Source organism: Ochlerotatus camptorhynchus, unplaced genomic scaffold (assembly GCF_037179485.1).
Source record: "Ochlerotatus camptorhynchus isolate MF236.1 unplaced genomic scaffold, CSIRO-AGI_Acam_v1.1 ptg000232l, whole genome shotgun sequence".
Taxonomy (NCBI): Eukaryota; Metazoa; Arthropoda; class Insecta; order Diptera; family Culicidae; genus Ochlerotatus; species Ochlerotatus camptorhynchus.
Window position 1 is genome coordinate 2,222,875 of NW_027040722.1, and position 21,408 is coordinate 2,244,282.

The window sequence follows — 21,408 nt, forward strand, 5'->3', positions numbered from 1 at the left end:
TAATTTATTGCATTAATTTAACCAACGCCTTAGTAAATGCGTTTCAGCTGACGATCATGTTGTTAATCTATAGCGAAACACAGCACATTATTATGAAATTATGCCCTACTGCACTAGGCTAGTAGGCAAGAGCTCCGATTTGCCGCAAAACAATTTGATATTTAATAATAATCACTGAGCGCGGTAACAAACCACCATCAGCTGACTCGAGTTGAAACGACGGTGGTAGACAGTACCTACTTACGAATCTACCACCCGCCGCCCTCTATTAATGCACCACCTTTCACTATCAATCGGAATACGAAAACCCGTTCCCGAGGCAACCAAAGCCAAACCAAAACCATATCTCATATAACACTCCACAGCATTGCACTTCTTGGCATATTATACATGCATTATTACCACCCATAGGCTCTACCCGGCGCAGGTCGCTAAAGTGTGAGGCCATACCTATGATGGTTGTTTTGGGCTGCCTTGGACGAGGCGGAACGTGACCTGGTTTTACGAACTGAAAATTAAAAAATAAAAACAACAAACCCCTATATGCCATGCCTTGGTTTAGCAGTTCAGTGCAGAGGTATGTGTATGGGTAAGCATCGTCGCTGCTCGATTACATTTTTAAAGCCAACTAACCCGAGCACTAAATTTCAGCTAATGTACTTGTTATTATAACTTTATATGCCCCCAGGCGCACAAAAACGATAACAAATCGACCAAAAAAAAAAGTTTTCAATTAAAATCCAACCAACGTGCGAGAAATTTATCTTTTGCCATGTAGGTACACAACAGCAACAGAGGGAGCAATTTGCGATTGCAATACGCCACAAGAGACGAACGCAAAAGAAACGTTTTTTTTTTCTTCAGATAAAACCTGACGTGCCTAGCCAACTAATACTCTCGAGAAAAAAGGTGAAATCTTCGTATTTTCGGGAAACGAATTTTGGCTTTCAATCAGCGTACATTCGGCCATCAGTCAGCCAGTGAGTGCTGCACCGTTCGATATTGCTGCTAATTTATCAATTAAATCAATGTTAAGTTCGAATCGTGACTGGCAAATCGATTGCCACAGCTCTGGGCGGGGCGTGAAGCATCGTGGAAATTGAGTTTAGATTAGCATAAGCTACTGCACACAAGCTGCTATGACCATGTGTGCACGGACCTGGGTATGGACATTCAGTGTGGGGCTATTTACGCTGGAGAAGGTTAAGGTTTCGATTTTGGAGTGGACCACTCACTGGTCAAAACATTTGATTAGCTGCCAGTTGGAAACTTTCGATAATTTTACTCTTTCGCGATGCTGAAAAGTTTACGACTAAGTCATTTGGAGTTTTATTTGAGTTTTCCTGGATGTACGGGATTACCCTTTTTTTAAGTGTACAAATTGGCTAAGTTAGTTTTCTTAACTTTTAGGTCGCTTGTTATTTTTAGGTCTGGATATGTCCTAGAGGTCGTTTGAATTTTTATTTGAAGCTATCTTGATTAACCTCAATGTTAATCTGATGGCCTTGAGTTGTACCCAGAATGTTTCGATCTTCAGAGGAACCATTAGTCCTCAAGATAATCATTGATTATCATGGTACCGTCAATGTTCATCACACATATTTATTATTTATTTATTTATGTATTTATGTATTTGTTTATTTATTTATGTATTTATTTATTTATCAATTTATTCATCTGACTTTTTGTCATCTTAATAGGGTATGATGGGAAAAAACAATTCAACTGGCGTAAAATCCATATATCTTTTGACAATACGTACATACATTACAAAACAAGCACATCTGTGAACATAACATAAAGTAAACATGGCATCAAATACCAACTGTAGTCAAAGCATAAACACTTATAATTCAATCAGCCCGATTGTACATCCATCATCCGAAGCAATCCTTGTCGGTGGTGAAACGAAAAAAAAAGTAAAAAGTTTATTTATTTATTTATTTCGTCAACCAACGTAGACTAGTACAACTAATACAGTTTTGTTTTGTTTTCTTAAATATATATTTCTTGTCTTTTCTTGTCTTTTCTTTTATGAGTTGTTATTTCTTATGGAATAAAAATATTGCTTTAGTTTATGCCAAGACATTGTAAAGTCAATGGTTTCGCAGTGTTTATTGTAAGAGGCCATCATGCGGTTTAATAGCCCATATTTTGCATAATTTGTGCGATGATGTTTTATGGCAAATAAATTTCGATTTCGGAGTTGCCGAGTGGGTGCATGGAAATTTAATTTTGATAAAAGTTCTGTTGAGTCAATTCGCTGCGAAACGATATCATTTACAAATGAAACCATTGCATATTCACGACGCTCTTTTAATGTTTGTATGTTTATAAGCATGCAGCGTGCTTCATATGATGGAAGAGGAAATGAAGTCCAACCTAATTTACGAAGAGCGTATAATAGAAATTATTTTTGTACTGATTCTAATCTTTCTTTGTGCGTGATTGAAAATGGAGACCATACAATGCTGCAATATTCCAGTATTGACCACACATAGGCAATATATAGTGTTTTAATTGTGTAAGGGTCCTGAAAGTTATAGCAAAAGCGCTTGATAAAGCCTAGCATGTTATTCGCGCTGTGAATAATTGTATTGTAATGGTCTAAGAAAGTTAGCTTAGAGTCTAAGATAATTCCTAAATCCCTAACTCTTTCACATTTGTCTACAGTTTGATTTCCTAATGCAATTGAAATGTTTGAAGTTGTTCTTTTTCTACTAAATGATATTAAGTTACATTTTTTTACATTCAATTCTAGTAGACTTTTTTTGCACCATATGTAGAATATGTGTATTTCATTCCGGAATATATTGATGTCTTCTTCATTTCTTATTTCCAAAAAGAGCTTCATGTCGTCGGCATAAATAAGCAATTTAAGTTTTTTGAGAATGTAAGATATGTCGTTTACGTATAGAATAAAAAGGAGAGGTCCCAAATGAGAGCCTTGGGGGACGCCTGAAGTGACTTGAATTGGGCTCGATTTCTTTCCGTTGAATTTAATTATTTGTTGGCGGTTAGTTAAATATGATTCAAGCCATTTCAGGAGCCCTGACTTAATTCCAATTTTATGCAGTTTAAAGAGTAACATTGGTATGTCAATGCGGTCAAATGCCTTGCTAAAGTCTGTATAGAGAGCTTCTACGTGGTTTCCATTATCCATTGCATTCAATGAATAGTCTATAAATTCAAGTAAGTTGGTCGAGGTCGAACGACCCTTGAAAAAGCCAAGCCGTGTTGCATGTCAGTAATTCTATTTTTGATTTGGAGAAATAATTTTTCGTTGATAATTGACTCGAAAAGCTTAGGAATGCAAGAGATAATGGCTATACCACGATAATTACGTACGTCAGATTTTCGACCAGATTTAAAGATAGGTACTAGAAATGAGCTTTTCCAAATTTTAGGGAAGGTTCCGGATTCCAGGGACATATTAAAAAGCCAAAAGAATGGAGCAGTGAGTTCCATTGCTAGACATTTAATAAATACTGGAGGAATTCCGTCAGGTCCAGGTCCTTTTGAGGCATCTAAATTTTTTAAAGCCTGCAAAATGTCCTGCACTTGAAGTTGATTGAGGCCAATGTCCCTTGAAAATTCTGGATAAAATGCAAAATAATCGCGGTCACGATCTTCTTCAGAAAATGTCGTATAAATTTCTTGAAAAAATTTTGCAAATAGATTACAGTTTTTTTCCGAACTATCACCGACATTTTCGTCTAGATGCATTATTGAAGGAAAATTGTCAGATTTTAATTTCGTTTTTACGTAATTAAAGAAGTTCTTCGGACAGGACTTTATTTCACGTTCAGTTTTTGCATTATATTCTTAAAATGCAGTACTGATAGCTAAATTCAGTTGATCGCATAGACCCAAATAAATTATAAATTATTACTACTATTGTGTTTTTTATAAATTATATGTGCTTTTTGCTTCCGATTTATCAATTTTTTTATTTGTCTGTTAAACCAGACTGGATTTTGTGTGTTTCTGTTACGTCTTTTTTTCTTCAAAGGTATTTCTTCCGAAATTATCAGGTTGTATACAAGACACGACCGTAGATTTGACGTAGGATTACGTGCTCGGTATCAATATTCGGCGACTGTGTTAGGGAAACCACTTTTTCCCATTATGGAAACGCCTCGTTTTCTGATCGCAAAATTACACATTTTCGTGGAATTTTTAGTTTATTCAATACATAATAAAAAAGTAAAAATTTATTGTAGGAATTTCTGGCTATTTTCCAATCGCGAAATATTCGAGATCAATCATATAAATTCGAGATTTTTTTGCTTTTTCCTAGCGTCCTGGAGAAAACTTTACCTTAACTTACACCGAAGTGTTTCTAGTTAATTGACATTGTCATGTGGTATTCGGCCATTGCGAGAATTTGTATATACCCCTTCAATACTGATACGCATTTGATTGTTGGGTTGGGTACATTATGTTGTGTGGAACGAGGGTGACGCGCTTGGCATAGATGGCCCACAGTGGCTTACGACGAGCATCTGTATCCGAGCAGTAGTGGTGCGAGTAGTAAACGAGTAAAATTAGACAATTTAAAAATCGATAAATTTAAAGTTTGACAAAATGCATGCAATGAATTTTAAAATACTCACTGAATCTTTTCATGCCTCAAAGACATCCGTGCGCTCCAATTATCATCAGGATATCATTCAGGAACAAGGCTAATTATTAGATAATAAAACAATCCGATTGAAGTGATAGTTTAGCCCCAACAAGATCACACCAGAAGAAGTGATGAAGTAGACATTTCAAGAACTAAAGTAAATTTAAACAGGCTAATCATAAAAAAGTTTTTAAAAATGCATATTTGTATAGCGATGTTATGTTGACCCTAGAGTCAATACGTTAGTAATATGTGTAATGGAAATGATTTTTTTTGCATTATTTTTTTTTCTTGTGGCCGAACATCAGTTTTTTTTTTGGGGTCACTTTGATAATACTCGTTTAATGTAGAAAACACATGCGTGAAACAATTTAGTTCAATAAATATAAAACTTTGAATGAGTATATAATCAGAAACATCAGAAACAATAAGAAGACAACATCGGATGGGGAATTTATTAAATAGGGGAAATGCAGGTAATGTCGGCCTAAGTGTCCCTAATTTGGGCCCATACATAAATTCAGCAATCGACTAAATTTTCAATAGCAACCAAAAATATGCATTAGTAACGTCCCAATAACGCGTTCATCTCAGATAAAATTAATAAATAGCAGAGTTGGTTGGAAATGCTAACATGAAGCTTTAGTGTGATGATTTATTAGCTAGAGAATGATCTTTAGAAGAGGGTAGGTGGATAGTTCCGTTAGAGTACGGCAGTATGAAAATTGAATAGAAGTTGAAAATGAGCGAAGGGCCATTAAAGCGACAGTTATCAAGATAGACGCACATTTTTGCCTAGCCCGTACGATGTACGCGGGGACTTGAAGTATGTCTCCAAGTCCACAGGCAAAAATGTGCGTCTATCTTGATAACTGTCGCTTTAATGGCCCTTCGCTCATTTTCAACTTCTATTCAATTTTCATACTGCCGTACTCTAACGGAACTATCCACCTACCCTCTTCTAAAGATCATTCTCTAGCTAATAAATCATCACACTAAAGCTTCATGTTAGCATTTCCAACCAACTCTGAAAATCGTTAACTTCGCGTATGAAGTAACATAAAAAAAAACACTTTGAATATAATAAATAGCAGATTTTTAGCGATGGGCCCAATATTAGATCCATAGGCTAACATTAGAGACATTTCCCCTATCGGCTTAAAAAAGTATACTACTCATATATATAGCATAGCATAGCATAGCATAGCATATGCGATTGTACAAATCGTGGGTGGCTATATAATGGTCAACTAATACGTTTTGCAGAAAATATCGAGTGTTGACGCAGAAAATATCACTTGGGATTAGTGATTTTCCCCACACGAAAATATAATCTACAATACAAGCATCGCATTATACACCTGGCCACATCCTTACAATCGCAGGGGAAGGGAGGGAAAGTTAATCCAACATCTACTTAAGAAGGTGCAGGGAACCCATACTACCTTCATAGGTGTCACAGGAAGGAAAGAGTTGTGTTAGTGGGAGGGTGAATGATTTGGCAACTCTATTCGTCAATATAGAGCATTTGATAAATCAGTGACAAAAAATAAAATATAAATAGATAATTGGAAAGATCTCACCCGATTGGCCTAGAGACTTTGCAGCGTCATGTTTTCAGAAATGCTTTATTTAATTTTCCTTGAACCACCGCAATCACTGATAACGCTCTTCTAGCTCGTACGTACAAAAGAACGCACTCCACGCATAATCAAGGTCATGTATTTTCGGACTCCGGGATTAGGAGAATCTCTTTCCAATGATAAAATTGTACAACGCGATATAGAACAGGCCATCATACGAGGGAACATCCCAATGAGTGGGGAGAAGAGCTCGCCGTCAATTCACGAAATGTTAATGACAGGGAGTTGGCAATTCCACTCTCCCCATCATCCAAATCGCTTCAATCCGGTGCCATCCCTACCCTTTGCATTGATGTATATGTATATCGGAAATATCATAATACATTAGTGTTACTGTAATCGAATGGATACTTACTAATTTATCTTTTCTTTGCTGGACCATCTACTTACCTGTGGGAAAATTTATATTTTAGTTCAAAACACAAATACCAAACTTTTTTTTTTATACTACTCATATATATTGTGCACTTTTTAGAGAATTTGGTTTTTTTTTTAGCGTGTGAAATAGGAACCAACTGATTAAACCATAGTATACTTTAAGTGGTTTACTAAAAATTCCATATTCCGATCTAAATTCCTAATTCATTCTGATTAGACGTCTACACGCTGAAAAAAATCATTTTTCATACAGGGCTCAATTTATTTTGTTATTGATTCAACAATATGGTATCACTATTCCAACATATTTTTTAATCAACAAAATGGTTTTTAGAATCCCCTCCTCTTGGCTAGTTTTTGCACCTTGCTGTTGGTGGGCGGGCTTAATTTCATGCTTTATAGTGGAGTGTTGGAAACGGTAGGTTTATGGTCGGCGTTGCTGGCTCATGCCGCGATAGAATTGCGTCATGGGCAGGCAATGGAGATTACTGAGCTTCCCCTCTCTGATAAACCACTGCATGAGAGAACCAAGGTTTGCAAAGGAATTATACTATTGAAATATTTCAGAAAGTGCCCAACGGTGCTCCTTCTATTTGCGTGACAAGCTTTCATTGTTGTTTTCATTGAAGTATTACTCAGGAAACAATGTTAAACATCATTTTTGTACATGGTATTGTAACTAATCCTATATGTGCTTCATTTTGATTTGGGATAAGTGTTTGAACTATGGCTCGGGATTTCCACTGTGGTGTGCTTCTATTGTGACATACCCATATGTATTTTTGTGGTGCGACATAGTGGAAACGTGAGAGCGTAATTGGAACATATACCCTATATAATTTAAAAATCAGCTAGGAAACTAACTTCAAAATGAAGCATTTTAGTCACATGAAGGTGTTACCTGGGTCGAACTAAGATATAATAAATAGGTATAGGCTTAAATCAAAAGTACTTAAAACCAGGGTTGCTTCCACTCACTTGCTATAAAAAAAATAATTCCTGAATTTTGAAATTATTAGATGTTATAATGATATTTTGTACTTGTTATATACAAGAAGAGGTTCAAAGGCAAGTGTTTGACTCATAAAACCCGTCAATTTTGCTACCAGAGTCTTACAATCAACGATCTTATGATTCGTGAGCGTTCACTCAGAGTGAGCGCTCGCGAGTCGTAAAATCGCTGATTGTGACTATCTGAAAGCAAATTTGACAGGTTTCATGTGTCAAACACTTGCTTTTCAACCTTTTCTTATATCTAACATGTACAAAATATGATTATAACATCTAATGATTTCAAAATTCAGAAAATCGTGTTTTTATAGCAAGTGAGTGGAAGCAAGCCTGCTTAAAACACGTTTCATTTTAGATTACAAGCACAAGTGCAGGTTCTAAATAAAGCATGGGTTATGATTGATTAGGTGAATTAGAGCTTTTAATAATTCATTAAATAAGACTAATAAGATATCATAATCATCAAATGAACTTAAATAAGAAACTTCGGAAAATCTAATGACATTAAGGAGATTAACAAAAGAATTAGGATGCGGGGGGTCCGCTTAGGGAGGCAACTAACCTTTAAAGTTGTAGAATAAATCTTCTATTTAGTCTTGAACTTTAAAAAGAAAACGCAGGCAGACCAATAGCATTAAGCAGATTAACAAGTAGAGGAATAGTTTAGGAAATAAGTTAAAGAAGAGGTATGTGACAATTAATAGCTTTTAAACTTTTGGAGGTATTGTATTCCCCTGGGTTTGTTGTACTCGATTACTATATTATTCTCTCAATACGCGAAATCTCTTATATATGCGGTTAAAGCATTTGACTTAACTTATTTCTTAGTGTTCAAGTACTTACATTTTTAAACAGCAGTCAATGTTAATCTATGAACTAAACCATACGTAAAATCGATCTTTCCTTATGTGGTATTGATGCATGTTTAACTTTTCGCGGCTGTCGGAATCAACGCGCCTACGTCTACAGAGCTTAAGCAGAAGTGATTCGCAATTCGATTGAGCTTACCAAAAGTTTTTTTGAGCTTATGTAGTTTAGAATTTTTTCGGTACGGTCGCGAAATCTTGAAATGATTGATACGTGCGGTAAAATAACTAAATTGAAACAAAGCTCAACAGTAAAATAAGTAGAATATTTAGGGAGGAAACCAAAATTAATCAACTTGCCAACATAGGCTATCACATTTATTTTGGTGGCACTCTTTAAGTGATAATAAGCTGTTTTTTCTCTACGGTTGTCTCGCGTGGCGTTCACAATTTGCGCGATTTTCGTATCTTACGTAATTTAGATGTTTAGCTCTAAACGGTTTTACTGACTCGAGGTCGTTCCTTAAGCGGTGTTGGTACAGGTTAAACCTTTGCCGACTGTCGCAGAAGTGATACACAATTCGATAGAGCTTGTCAAACGCTTTTGAGCTTATGTAGAATTTGTTCGGTGCGGTTGCGAAATCTTGAAATGATTGATACGTTCTTTAAATTAACTAATTTGATACAAAGCTCAGTAGTAAATAAGTAGAATATCTAGGGAGGAAACCAAAATTAATCAACTTGCCAACATAGGCTATCACATTTATTTTGGTGGCACTCGCTTTCGTAACTTACATAATTTAGATATTTCGTTCGAAACGGATTTACTTATTCAATCGGTTTATTACGCGGATGTATCTACGCGCACACGTCACAGCATATTTTCTATAACTATCTTGAAACAATACATACGGAATCCAGTGTTCAAGCGGCCAACATAGGCTAGTCCTTCTGCTGTATTGCCAAAGATAGAAGCAAATTTTATTCAAATGGGTCAAGTCTTGAAAACTAAGCTGTCACGCAGCTCCAGCTTGATACCCAATAAAAAAAAAACAAAATGGTTTTTAGAATCAACAAAGGGATAATCGACTCTACAACCAATTTGTTGATTCAAAAATATTTTTCGTTGAATTAATCGAATAATGTATTTGAATCAATACCAAAAACATACTAGGCCCTAAGTCAAAAGTATACCCATTTGAATTTAAAAATCATTTCTCTGCGTGTATGAGTGTTTCCGAAAAAACTGCGAAGCTCTAGTTTCATTAATTGACCACATATTTGGATGTTCAGGATCTTCCGGAGGACCAGACTGTGGTTCCAAGAGGATATTTTAAAATTACAACTCCGAATTCATCGTCAAAAGACGTCTATGAAATGGTTTTGAAAAAAAAGCAGAGCTCTAGGATCAGTTGGATAATTGACCATTTTTACGGATGTTCCGGATCTTTCAGGGGTCCATTCCAAGTTCCTCTGGATCCATAATCCGATCACAACTCCGAAATCATTCTGAAAAGACGTCTATGAGTGGTCTCAAAAACCACGGAGTTCTAGGATCAGTCTCATGCATTCACAACGTTTACGGATGTTCCGGCTCCTCCGGAGGACCATCATGTAGTCCCCAGAATCCATATTCCGAACTCAGAATGCATTCTGACAAGACGTTTATGAGTGGTTTCGAAAACCGCGGAGTTCTACGATCGGTTTCTTGAATTTACCACTTTTTTGGGTGTTCCGGATATTTCAGTGGGCTATCTTGCAGTCTCCAGCGTTCATATTCCGTACACAACTACGAATTTATTCTGATAAGATGTCTATGAGTGGATTCGAAACAAACCACAGAGCTCTAGGAACAGTTTAAAAAATTGACCACTTTTGCGGATGTTCCGGGTCTTCCGGAGGCTCATTCCATGGTCTCCAGAGTCCATATTGCGGTAACAACTCCGAATTCATTCTGATGATACGTCTATGAGTGGTTTCGACCAAACCGAGGAGTTCTAGGATCAGTTTCATGAATTGACCGCTTTTACGGATGTTCCGGATCTTCTGGTGGACCATCCCGTAGTCTCCAGCGTCCATTTTAGGGTTACAGCTCCGAATTCATTGTTATAAGACGTATATGAGCGGTTTCGAAAAAACCCGCGGAGCTCTAGAACCAGTTTCATCAATTGACCACTTTTACGGATGTTCCGGATCTTCCAGTGGACTATCTCGTAGTCTCCAGAGTCCATATTCCGTACACAATCTGAATTCATTCTGATAAGATGTCTATGAGTGGTTTGGAAAAACCGCTCTAGGATCAGTTTCATGAATTAAACACTTACGGATGTTCCAGATCTTTTAATGGACCATCCTGTGGTCCCCAGTGTCCATTTTCTGGTTAAAACTCTAAATTTATTGTGACAAGACGCCTATGAATGGTTTCTAAAAAACCGCGGAGCTCTAGGATCGGTTTCATGAATTGACCACTTTTACGGATGTTCCGAAACTTCTAGTGGACCATCTCGTAGTCCCCAGCGTCCATTTTCTGGTCACAATACCGAATTCATTCTAATAAGAAGTGTATGAGTGTTTTAGAAAATAAAACCGCGGAGCTCTAGGACCAGTTTCATGAATTGACCACTTTTACGGATATTCCGGATCTTACACAAAGCCAGACTTGTGACCTACCGGGTTAGCAGTAATGTTATAGATTTTGTTTTCTTGGCATCAGTTTAATCAGAGTCAATGCCACCTTCGCAAGGTCTTGTCGATTTTTGCTAAATTACTATAGATGGCAATTTAGAAACGGTTCACACATAGGGTAAGTATGCCAATAGTGGAGAAACTAGCTAACTTAACTAAGCTAGCTATCGTAAAGTTACCAGAAATGGCTCAACCTAGATATCAACTAGATCAACCTGATTCGTACCTTCCTCAAAATTGGCCTTTCTACTTTATATATACAAGTTTCACACTGCCGTACTCTAACGGAAATATCAACTCTATACTTTCATCTCCTCATCTATCGTATAAAATGTCCACTTTAAGCCTGATATTTTGACGTTCAGCATCTCCAAATATGTAACTTGTTTTATTTTTATAAAATTGAATAAGAACTCCTCATAGCATATCAGGAATCCAACTTGTTGCTTTGTTGCAATGAGCCTACACCTTCAATACTAAACATTGCATATCAAAGATAGGAGCACAAGTTTTAACATCAGGAATGCCAGATTCGATGATATGCCTCATTCCGAAGGTGTTTTATAAATTCAAGTAGACAAGTGAAGTTTTTTCGTAGAGAAATGAAAATATTGACTTCAAAGTTTATGCTTCTTCTTGATGTTGATTGTGAATTATTAAATGTTATCTACAACACTTACCTAAAATCTGCGATTCGTTGGATATCTTGTGAATGCTTCCTGATTAATCAGCCGAATATCTGAATAATATCTGAGGGGCGTAATTTATATTTTTGAACAGTTGGAGATCTTAAGAGTAATACTCAACCTGAAAACAATATCCAGGGGATTTAACCAAAATCTTCGTCTGTCTGAACATCTTTTGAATACTTCTTGTCTCCTTCTAAAGAAAATATCTGAGAGAATACCATATAACTTCTACCCTTTCTACGAATATTCTTTAACATCTGATATGAGTTACTTACTTCACTTAACGTTCCTGCGCACCTACAATGGTATAAAGGGCCTTTGGGAAAAATTTCCATCCTGGGCGATTACCAGCTTTGGCCTTGACCTTGTGCCCAAGTTAAATTTCGGTCTACGTTCTTAATTTCACTGTTTAGGCTCCGCCACCACGAGTCTGTGGGTCTGCCTCTGCTGCGATGTCCTGCTGGATTCCAGTCCAGTGCTTTCTTGCAGATTTCGTTTCCGCTCCGTCACAGTGTGTGGCTGACCCACCTCCACTTCCGTTCACGAATTTCTGTTTCTATCGGCTTCTGATGGCACAAACGATGAAGCTAGGAATTTGAGATCCAATTGTGGGGCCACCAGGCATGAATTATGTACCGCAGGCATCGGTTGATAAAAACCTGCAGCTTCTGAGTGTTCTCCGCTGATACACACAATGTTTCACTGGTGTATAACAGCACAGGCTTCACGTTCGAGTTAAAAATTAGGATTTTGGTGCGTCGACTGATCTGATTCGCTCTCCATACATTTCACAAACTGGCAAAAGCAGCCTTTTTAATCCGTGCACCTATGTCGCTCTTGGTGCCGCCGTCCGACGCTATCTGGCTGCCAAGATATTGGAAGCTTTCGACTTTCTCCACTGCCTATCCCAGCTACCGTGAAATTGGAACGGTTGACATCCAACGATTTGGTCTTGTTGACGTTGATGGTTAGACCTGCTTCAGAGGAGCGTTCCACAAGGTCGTCGAGCTTACTCTGCATGTCAGAGCGCCGTTGTGCTAATAACGCAACCAAATCCAAATCAGCCAAATTGAAGTCGTTGAGATGCTCCATGATAATAGGCTTCTACAGCAACCCACGGTTTGGTTCACGGTCAACGGCTCCAACCATGATCTCGTCGATAACGATGAGGAACAGTAGCGGTGATAATATACATCTTTGCCTCACACCCACGATTACCCGAATCGGGTCAGACAAAGTTCCGTTTTGCAACACTCTGCATGAGAAAGCCTCGTACTGCGCTTCGATGAGGTTGACGATCTTATCAGGGACTTCCTTGCGTCTCAGAGCGCCCCACAAGTTTTCGTGGTTTAGTCGGTCGAAAGCTTTTTCGTAGTCAATGAATACCAAATACAGGGACTCTTGAAACTCATTGACCTGCTCCAAGATGATGCGGTGCGTGACAATATGGTCCACACAGGATCTTCCAGCACGGAATCCTGCCTGCTGTCGTCAGAGAGTCGCGTCGATCTTCTCCTCGCCAGTTGTTGCATACAGTTGGATCTCCCTTCTTGGGGACTTTTACCAAGTTGGCCGGAAAAGTCGCGGTGTCCTAGATATTTACGAGTAGTTGATGCAACATTTGTGAGGATAGCATGGGGTCAGCTTTGAGCCTCTCTGCTGATATGCGATCGACCCCCGGGGCTTTGTAGGACTTCGGATGGCTGCTTCTATCTCCTGCAATGATGGAGCTTCACTGTTGACGCAAGTAACGCGCCTCACCCTTGGCGGATCATGCCGAGATGTTAATGGTTGACCGTTGAAACTTCGAGAAGTTGTTCAAAGTGCTCAAACCAACGTTTAAACTGGTCAGTGGGGTCGGTGAGCAACTGTCCAGTCGCGTCTTTCACAGGCATACTTGGGTTCATCCTTACCCCGCTCAGGCGTCGTGAAACACCATAGAGGAGGCGGATATCGCCAGTTGCTGCGGCTTTCTCCCCTTCATCAGCCAGGGAGTCCACCCACGCTTGCTTGTCCCGTATACAGGAGCGCTTAACTTCTTTCTCTAGAGCCGAATACCACTGACGGGCCTCGTTCTTGGCTCCTCGAGTCCTTGCTCGCTCTATAGCCGGATATATATATATATATATATATCTTCCTCCAGGATTCATCGGTGATCCACTCCTTCCTCTGAGTGCGCAGTTCACCCAGGTTGTTCTCGCTTGTTTCAATAAAGGCATTTTTGATGCTCGTCCAATGTTCTTCTACGCTGCCACCTTCCGGAATATTAGCTGCGCGAGCCTCGAGTTCTTCGATTAACGATCTCTTGATTGCTGGGTCTTCCAGTCGGCGTGTGTTGAATCGCCGCCCGAGTCTCTCCTCCCGCCGTTGAACCCGCGCAATGCATAGGCGGATCTCACCGACCAGGAGATGATGGTCAGACGCGATGTCAGCGCTGCGTTTATTCCGAACATCAAGAAGGCTCCGTCTCCATTTTCGGCTAATGCAGATGTGGTCGATTTGATTCTCTGTATATCCATCACGGGAGACCCATGTGACTTTATGCACTGGGCGATGAGGGAAGAGCGAACCCCCGATGACCATGTCGTCGGTGCCACAAAACTCTGCAAGCAGCTCGCCGTTCTCGCTCATATCTCCGAGACCATGGCGTCCCATAAAGCGCTCATAGTCCGAGTTGTCGGAGCCGATCTTCGCATTGAATTCGCCTGTGTAGATCTTGATATCACCTCTTGGAGTCTTATCCACGACAGCATTCAGTTGACTGTAAAAGTTAGCTTTGTCCTGCGATTCGGCAGCATCGGTTGACGCATAACGTTGGATTATGGTAAGGTTTCGGACTCGTGTTCTGAATCTGGCAACGATTATTCTCTCATTGATAAGTTCCCACTTGATGAGCGCAGCCTGTGCATGTCGCGGAGCGTTTTCACCTCGCATACCAGAATATAAAAGTACCTGTCCCGAAGGCAGCTTGTGTTCTCCAAAATTCGGCCAGCGGACCTCACTAAGTCCCAGGATTTCTAGCTTCATACGGTGGTGAGTTGTGCCAGTTTACCCTGTTGGGTTAGCGTTGGAACATTCCATGTTCCAATTGTTGTCCGTTGTTTAGCGCTAAAAGTCGTTCCAATAAAATCAGTTCGTAATAGGTTTCTGTAACAATTTGAAGGTTTCGGAGAGTGTAGGTGGTTGGCCTAAGGTCTCCTTATCCGCCGTGATGGAACTGCCATCTTGGGTATAGCTTTCGGGGAGAAGCATTTCGAATTCAGCCGCTGGATGCCAGTCAGACGCTGTTTGAGCCGCCCCTAACATGGAGAACAGACGCTCGGGTTTTGTAAGCCACATCCTCCAAAAAGGATGCAGCTCCCCCTTCCCTGTCAGCATACGACCAAAGTTCCCACCGGGGTTGGGTACCCGATCTTCACTAAGGTTACTCGTACTCCAGCCGGCGCCGCGGGGAGGAAGGGATAGGAGTTACTGGGCAAGAGGCTAAGGACCACTTTCACTTGCATGACAGGTCTATTTTATAACCTTCAAGTACGCGAAGTACCGATGGTACGCATTATCCCAGTCATTTGCCAGGCTCTGATATTAGTTCCCTGATATAAACGAAGCTCATTCAGTTTTTTCAGAAGAAAGGCCTCGGACAAATTGCCATGAAGATCCCTGAAGCTCTAAGAAGTTTGCTGAAATTTTACGATTTTTTTTTTCTGATCGTCCACGATCTTTTTTCAAAATTCCCTGCACTTCTATGAAGTTTTACGCAGTTCCTCAAATTTCAACGTAATTTACTTAACACCAACATAGTTTTAAGCATTTTTAATGATATGCGCTGCACTTATACGTTCCTCAATGATTTTCCATGAGTTCCACAAGTAGGGAACGTGTACGGAATTCCCAGCACTATTCAAGGTCATTAAATGTCAACGAACTGCCTTGAAATTAATCTCTTAGCTTCTACCAAGTTCCCCAATCTCGTTCAAAGTTTTCAGTTCTACGAAGTTATCTGAATATCTACGAAGTTCTCTAAAGATCTACGAAGTTCCCAGATTTGTTATGAAGTTTTCTAAATTCTAAGTAGCTTCTAAGAGGTCAACGAAAATAAACAAAGTTCCTTGAAGTTATAAAAAACTTCAAATTCGTTGCCATTAATTTTTTTTCTAAAGTTTGCTAAATATCTACAAAGTTTAATGAAATTCTACATAATTCACTAAACTTCCATAAATTTCGCGGAAGTTCTAAAAAATCCTTGCACTTCTACGAAGATCACTGAATTTTTTTGAATTTAGTTGATCTTCTTCAAAGTTAGCGTGAACATCTACAAAATTTGCTGCACTTCTAGAAAGTTTCTTAAACGCATTTACATTTCATCTTGATGAAGATTTTTTCTAAATTCACCTGGCATCCCTGGTAAAAAGAGTAAAATGAACTCTAGATTTTAGTCACAGACACAAAACTTATTGAACCCACAACTATAGGTTCAAAGTCAATTAAATGTTAAGGTAACCTGTTTATTATTATGCAATTTAAACTAACTTGCCGATTGAAACCTGTTAAATCATGTTATACGAGAATAAGTAAACGATCAAAAATGCATGTCAAACCATTTTTGTATAGAAAACCAACAACTATAGGAGCGTTTACCCTAACTGCATTTCGGCAAATCAATTCATCTCATTGGAAAAACATTAATTGGCAATCGACATCATGATCAAAAGGCGCAAGACTTCTTCGCAACGGTTCGTCAAGCATCTAGTTAAAAAATAAACTTGGGCTCATCATAAATTAGACTCGCCTCAAATGTAGACGCTCCAGCTAACCCAAACCCGCTGATTATATCATTACCCATATAGCAGCAAAGGCAATCATCTTCCGACCCGATCCGGACTATACCAACAACTGTTAGGTGAATGACCAAATTGGCAAAAACATACTAAAATTACGTTGTGTTTCTCTTTTTTCCCATTGCGTAGGTTACGGTCGTCGAGATGTGGTGGAATTCCTGCTAACCAACGGTGCATCGATCCAGGCCCGTGATGATGGAGGACTTCATCCGTTGCACAACGCGTGCTCGTTCGGACATGCCGATGTTGTTCGCTTGCTCTTGGAAGCCGGAGCCAATCCGAACACCCGGGATAACTGGAACTACACCCCTCTGCACGAGGCCGCCAGCAAGGGAAAGGTGGACGTTTGCATTGCTCTGCTGCAGCATGGCGCTGATCCGAACATAAGGAACTCGGAAAATAAGATCCCCTTGGATCTGGCAGATCCTTGCACGCGACCGGTTCTCACGGGTGAGTATCGGAAAGATGAACTGCTGGAAGCGGCTCGTTCGGGTTCGGAGGAACGCTTGCTGGAACTGTTGACTCCATTGAATGTGAACTGTCATGCCAGCGATGGCCGCAAGTCTACTCCTCTACACTTGGCCGCCGGCTACAACCGGATTCGGGTGGTGCAAATACTGCTGCAGCATGGTGCCGATGTGCACGCCAAGGACAAGGGTGGTCTGGTGCCACTGCACAATGCATGTTCCTACGGTCACTTCGAGGTGACCGAACTGCTCATCAAGCACGGTGGCAACGTGAACGCCAATGATCTCTGGGCCTTTACGCCGCTGCACGAGGCCGCTTCCAAGAGTCGGGTGGAGGTGTGCAGTCTGCTGCTGGCCGAGGGAGCCGATCCGACGCTACTCAACTGCCATAACAAGTCGGCCATCGATTCGGCACCGACGCGCGAACTGCAGGATAAGATTACATGTGAGTTGTTGTCGTTAATAAATTGTTGTTTCTTGTAAATGTGACGGTTTTCTTTTCTTGCCTTTCAGACGAATACAAGGGTCATTGCGTACTGGACGCCTGCCGTCAGGCGGATATTCAGCGACTGAAAAAGAACCTCACCACTGAGACTGTGAATTTTATCCATCCGTACAGCGGAGACACTCCCCTCCACGCCGTAGCTCAATCCGTCTACCCGAAGCGAAAGCAAGTGCTGGAAGTTCTGATCCGCAAAGGTGCTCTACTAAACGAGAAGAACAAAGACTTTCTTACGCCGTTGCACATTGCCGCGGATAATTCCCACTATGAGATAATGGATGTGCTGCTGCGTCACGGTGCCAAAGTAGATGCACTGGATGGGCTCGGACAAACGGCACTGCATCGGTGTGCTCGAGAGGATAACATCCAAGCTTGTCGGCTGTTGATGTCGTACAATATTGACATTAGTATCGTTTCGCTTCAAGGATACACGGCTGCTCAGTTGGCGACTGAGAACGTACTGAAAATCCTACAGGACCCACCATCGGATACGGTGGACCTGGAGTGTCAACTGCTGGAGGCAGCTAAGGCAGGTGATTTGGATACGGTTCGACGGATTGTCATGTCCAATCCGATGACTGTTAACTGCCGTGATCTGGACGGGCGTCATTCGACACCGTTGCATTTTGCTGCCGGATACAACCGCGTTCCGGTGGTTGAGTTCTTGCTGGAGCATGGAGCCGAGGTGCACGCCTCGGATAAAGGAGGACTAGTACCGCTGCACAATGCCTGCTCATACGGACACTACGAGGTGACCGAGCTACTGGTGAAACACGGGGCCAATGTGAATGTTGCCGACTTGTGGAAGTTTACGCCGCTTCACGAAGCTGCTGCCAAGGGAAAGTACGAGATTGTAAAGCTGCTTATAAAGGTAGGGCTTGTTTGGGGGTTTTCCTAGGTCAGACATGAACGTTGTTGTTGTTTTTTTTTTTCCTAGCACGGAGCAGACGTAACGAAGAAAAACCGCGACGGTGCAACTCCGTTGGATTTGGTACGGGAAGGTGATCAAGATGTGGCGGACTTACTTCGTGGAAATGCGGCTTTGTTGGATGCCGCCAAGAAAGGTAACCTGGCACGGGTTCAGCGGCTTGTCCAACCGGACAACATCAACTGCCGGGACGCTCAGGGTAGGAACTCAACTCCTCTGCATTTAGCTGGTAGGTGGCAAACGGTGTTTGGTCGTTGAAAAAAGTAACTAATTCGAATTTTTTCCTTGAAGCTGGCTACAACAATTTGGAAGTGGCAGAGTATCTACTGGAACATGGCGCCGACGTGAACGCACAGGATAAGGGAGGACTGATTCCCCTGCACAATGCATCGTCCTACGGGCATCTGGATATCGCCGCTCTACTGATTAAGCACAACACTGTGGTCAACGCCACCGATAAATGGGGCTACACTCCGCTGCACGAAGCCGCCCAGAAGGGACGCACACAACTCTGTTCGCTACTCGTAAGTATCACCGATCATTATCTAACAGTTCTTGGGAAGTTAACTTTTTACTGAACATATTTGATCTTCCCCCCGGAAGACCGGGAAACTTTCACTTTATAATTAGAAATTTAACGTGCTTAGCAGGTCACTTTTTAGTTTTTTTTTTTTTTTTTTCTTTATTTTAGAGATTTTTAGCCTGAGGCTAGTTCATCTCTTGTCACTTTTTAGTGGCTAGGTCACTATTTTCAAATTAGTCACTAAAAATTCGCTTTTTGCACCCAAAAGTCACTATTTCTTCAATTTTAGTCAATAAAGTCACTTTTTTACGACCAATAAGCGTGTGAAGTCTGATAAGAATAGCTACGAACAGACCAGAACTGTGTAATTGGTGTTGATGGAATCACAAAATTGAACTAATTTTTTTCAACTCCATTATCTTCATTTTTTTATAAAATTATAGCGTAACCACTGATCCGGAAATTGAATTCATCCGGGAAAAACTGCGAAATATGTACTTTTAATTCAATACCAATTTAAATTAAATTCTTTTATATCAAAAATTCTATCTCTGATATCTAGAATATTTCCTCAAACTCGGAATTCTGAACATTTCCTTAGTATGAAATACCAAACATTAAGTCTGATATGTAAAATATATGGTAGTGTCCCAGAGTTTCGAAAATTTGGCAAGTCCAAGATTTCCTTAAATAATTCTAGTGGAAATGCTTAACATTCCTAAGCACCGGACACGTGATTTTTGTTAATATTTGCTATCTTCAATGCTGATTTTTGTTTGTTTGTTTATTTTTTCATGTCACAGTATCTTTAAATTTTTACCAATCAAAATCTCAGAATCCTGAAAAAAATCCTGGATTATGGACTTGAATTTATGTGTACGGGATCTTTTAAAATATTCAATGCCTGAATTAGCTAATTTTTTTTGAACTTATCTCAGGGCACCTTTGGAAATTTATTAAAGATTTCCTTAGGATAATTTCAAAATGTTTTCTAAGATTTGTGTGTATTCTAATCAGTTTAATATATGTTAGGTCATTCGCGACTTGTCCGGGGATAAGATTTGAATCGTGACCTTTAGCGTGAGTATTATTTTCAGGATTCCCCTTGATTTGCTCCGGTATTTCCTGCAAAGTTTCTCCATAACAGATTCGAAACTATGTGCATTCTGTGCAGAACATTTTAGGAATGTCCTCCAGAATACTCAGGAAATTCACATTTATCTTCATATTCTTTGGTTTCATTAAAATTCCTTTAAAATATTCCTTAGAAACTGTTGGTATACCCTTTAGAATTATGAAAGTATTAAAATAAACCTGGTAAATTCCTTTGAAATTCTTGGAATCTCTGTTCGGACTGGGAGGGAACTTTCCCTTTCGGTAGTGTACTGTATCGGCAGGGTGGTGAAGGAGGCAAGCGTCGATCGGAAATCAACTCGTAAAAGTTCTGAAAGGGCTCCCCCAGCGCTGCTGCAGATCAGGGATGTGTGCAGCAGTAAATTACCAGGGCGGTTACGCTAGATTTATTTCTCTATGCCTTTTCGGTGTTACAACATATTCTGCTTTCTGCTGCTGATTGTCACTGTTGATTTGCACGTTGTAGTAAAATCACGTTTATTTCTGTTGATCAGTTTAACTGAATTAACATTTCAGTTGATTAGCTTATCTGGCTCTTCATTTTTGTTTAATTGGTTATTCTAATTTAATATTTGCGTTTTTCAACTAGTGTACATTATTCCCCCTTGGGGGCATATTTGGATTGAATAGAAAAAGACAATTTGATAACCTACCTAACGTGCTGGATCACGTATGATCTGTTGATCTGATCTCAGACAGGTGTCTCTGAACCTTTCCATGCAATACTCTCCGATCTTCTAATGTCTGAATTTTAGTCAGGAGCGCGATCTCAGAATTTCGAGTACGCGGGGGACTTTTTAGGATCAAGGAACTTGTTGATCCTTTGCAGTTTTAGGTGATGGCATTTGGAACAACTTACCCAGATTGGCATACCATATTCGATAAAAGGTAGGAAAACATATTTTACAGTGACAAGGAGGATTTCCTGTTAATGAGTGGATACAATGATCTCATCAAAAAGGTTGCACTTAGTGTTAGGTTTATGCGAAGCTTGCTGTCAGGGTTAGTCCAAGGTACACAACCTCTTTGGAGCATTCCACCACTGTGCCGTTTAAGCGTATCTTATTATTCTCAGACGCAACAAGTCTAGGTGATTGAGACCTTGGTTTTAGCCGCGTTGATACGGATCTTCCAACTATTGAAATACTCAGACAGGACATTCAAGCCTCTCTGGAGT

The 21,408-nt window shown here is 40.1% G+C and overlaps 3 protein-coding genes across 3 annotated transcripts in view; 2 read left to right on the plus strand and 1 right to left on the minus strand.

Moving 5' to 3' along the window:
* Nucleotides 1-21,408, plus strand: part of LOC135704222 (cytoplasmic 60S subunit biogenesis factor ZNF622) — a 530,133-nt gene that overhangs the window by 466,786 nt on the left and 41,939 nt on the right. The gene's annotated exons all lie outside the window — the stretch shown is intronic.
* The window catches only part of slmb (beta-transducin repeat containing E3 ubiquitin protein ligase slmb), a 376,498-nt gene that overhangs the window by 158,774 nt on the left and 196,316 nt on the right, over nucleotides 1-21,408 (minus strand). The window lies entirely within an intron of this gene.
* The window catches only part of Tnks (tankyrase), a 67,204-nt gene that overhangs the window by 34,558 nt on the left and 11,238 nt on the right, over nucleotides 1-21,408 (plus strand). Inside the window, exons 2-5 of the mRNA XM_065225634.1 lie at nucleotides 16,807-17,589; nucleotides 17,658-18,517; nucleotides 18,584-18,803; nucleotides 18,866-19,098. Of these exons, the coding sequence (XP_065081706.1) occupies nucleotides 16,807-17,589; nucleotides 17,658-18,517; nucleotides 18,584-18,803; nucleotides 18,866-19,098 (2,096 nt within the window). The remainder of the gene's footprint in view (nucleotides 1-16,806; nucleotides 17,590-17,657; nucleotides 18,518-18,583; nucleotides 18,804-18,865; nucleotides 19,099-21,408) is intronic.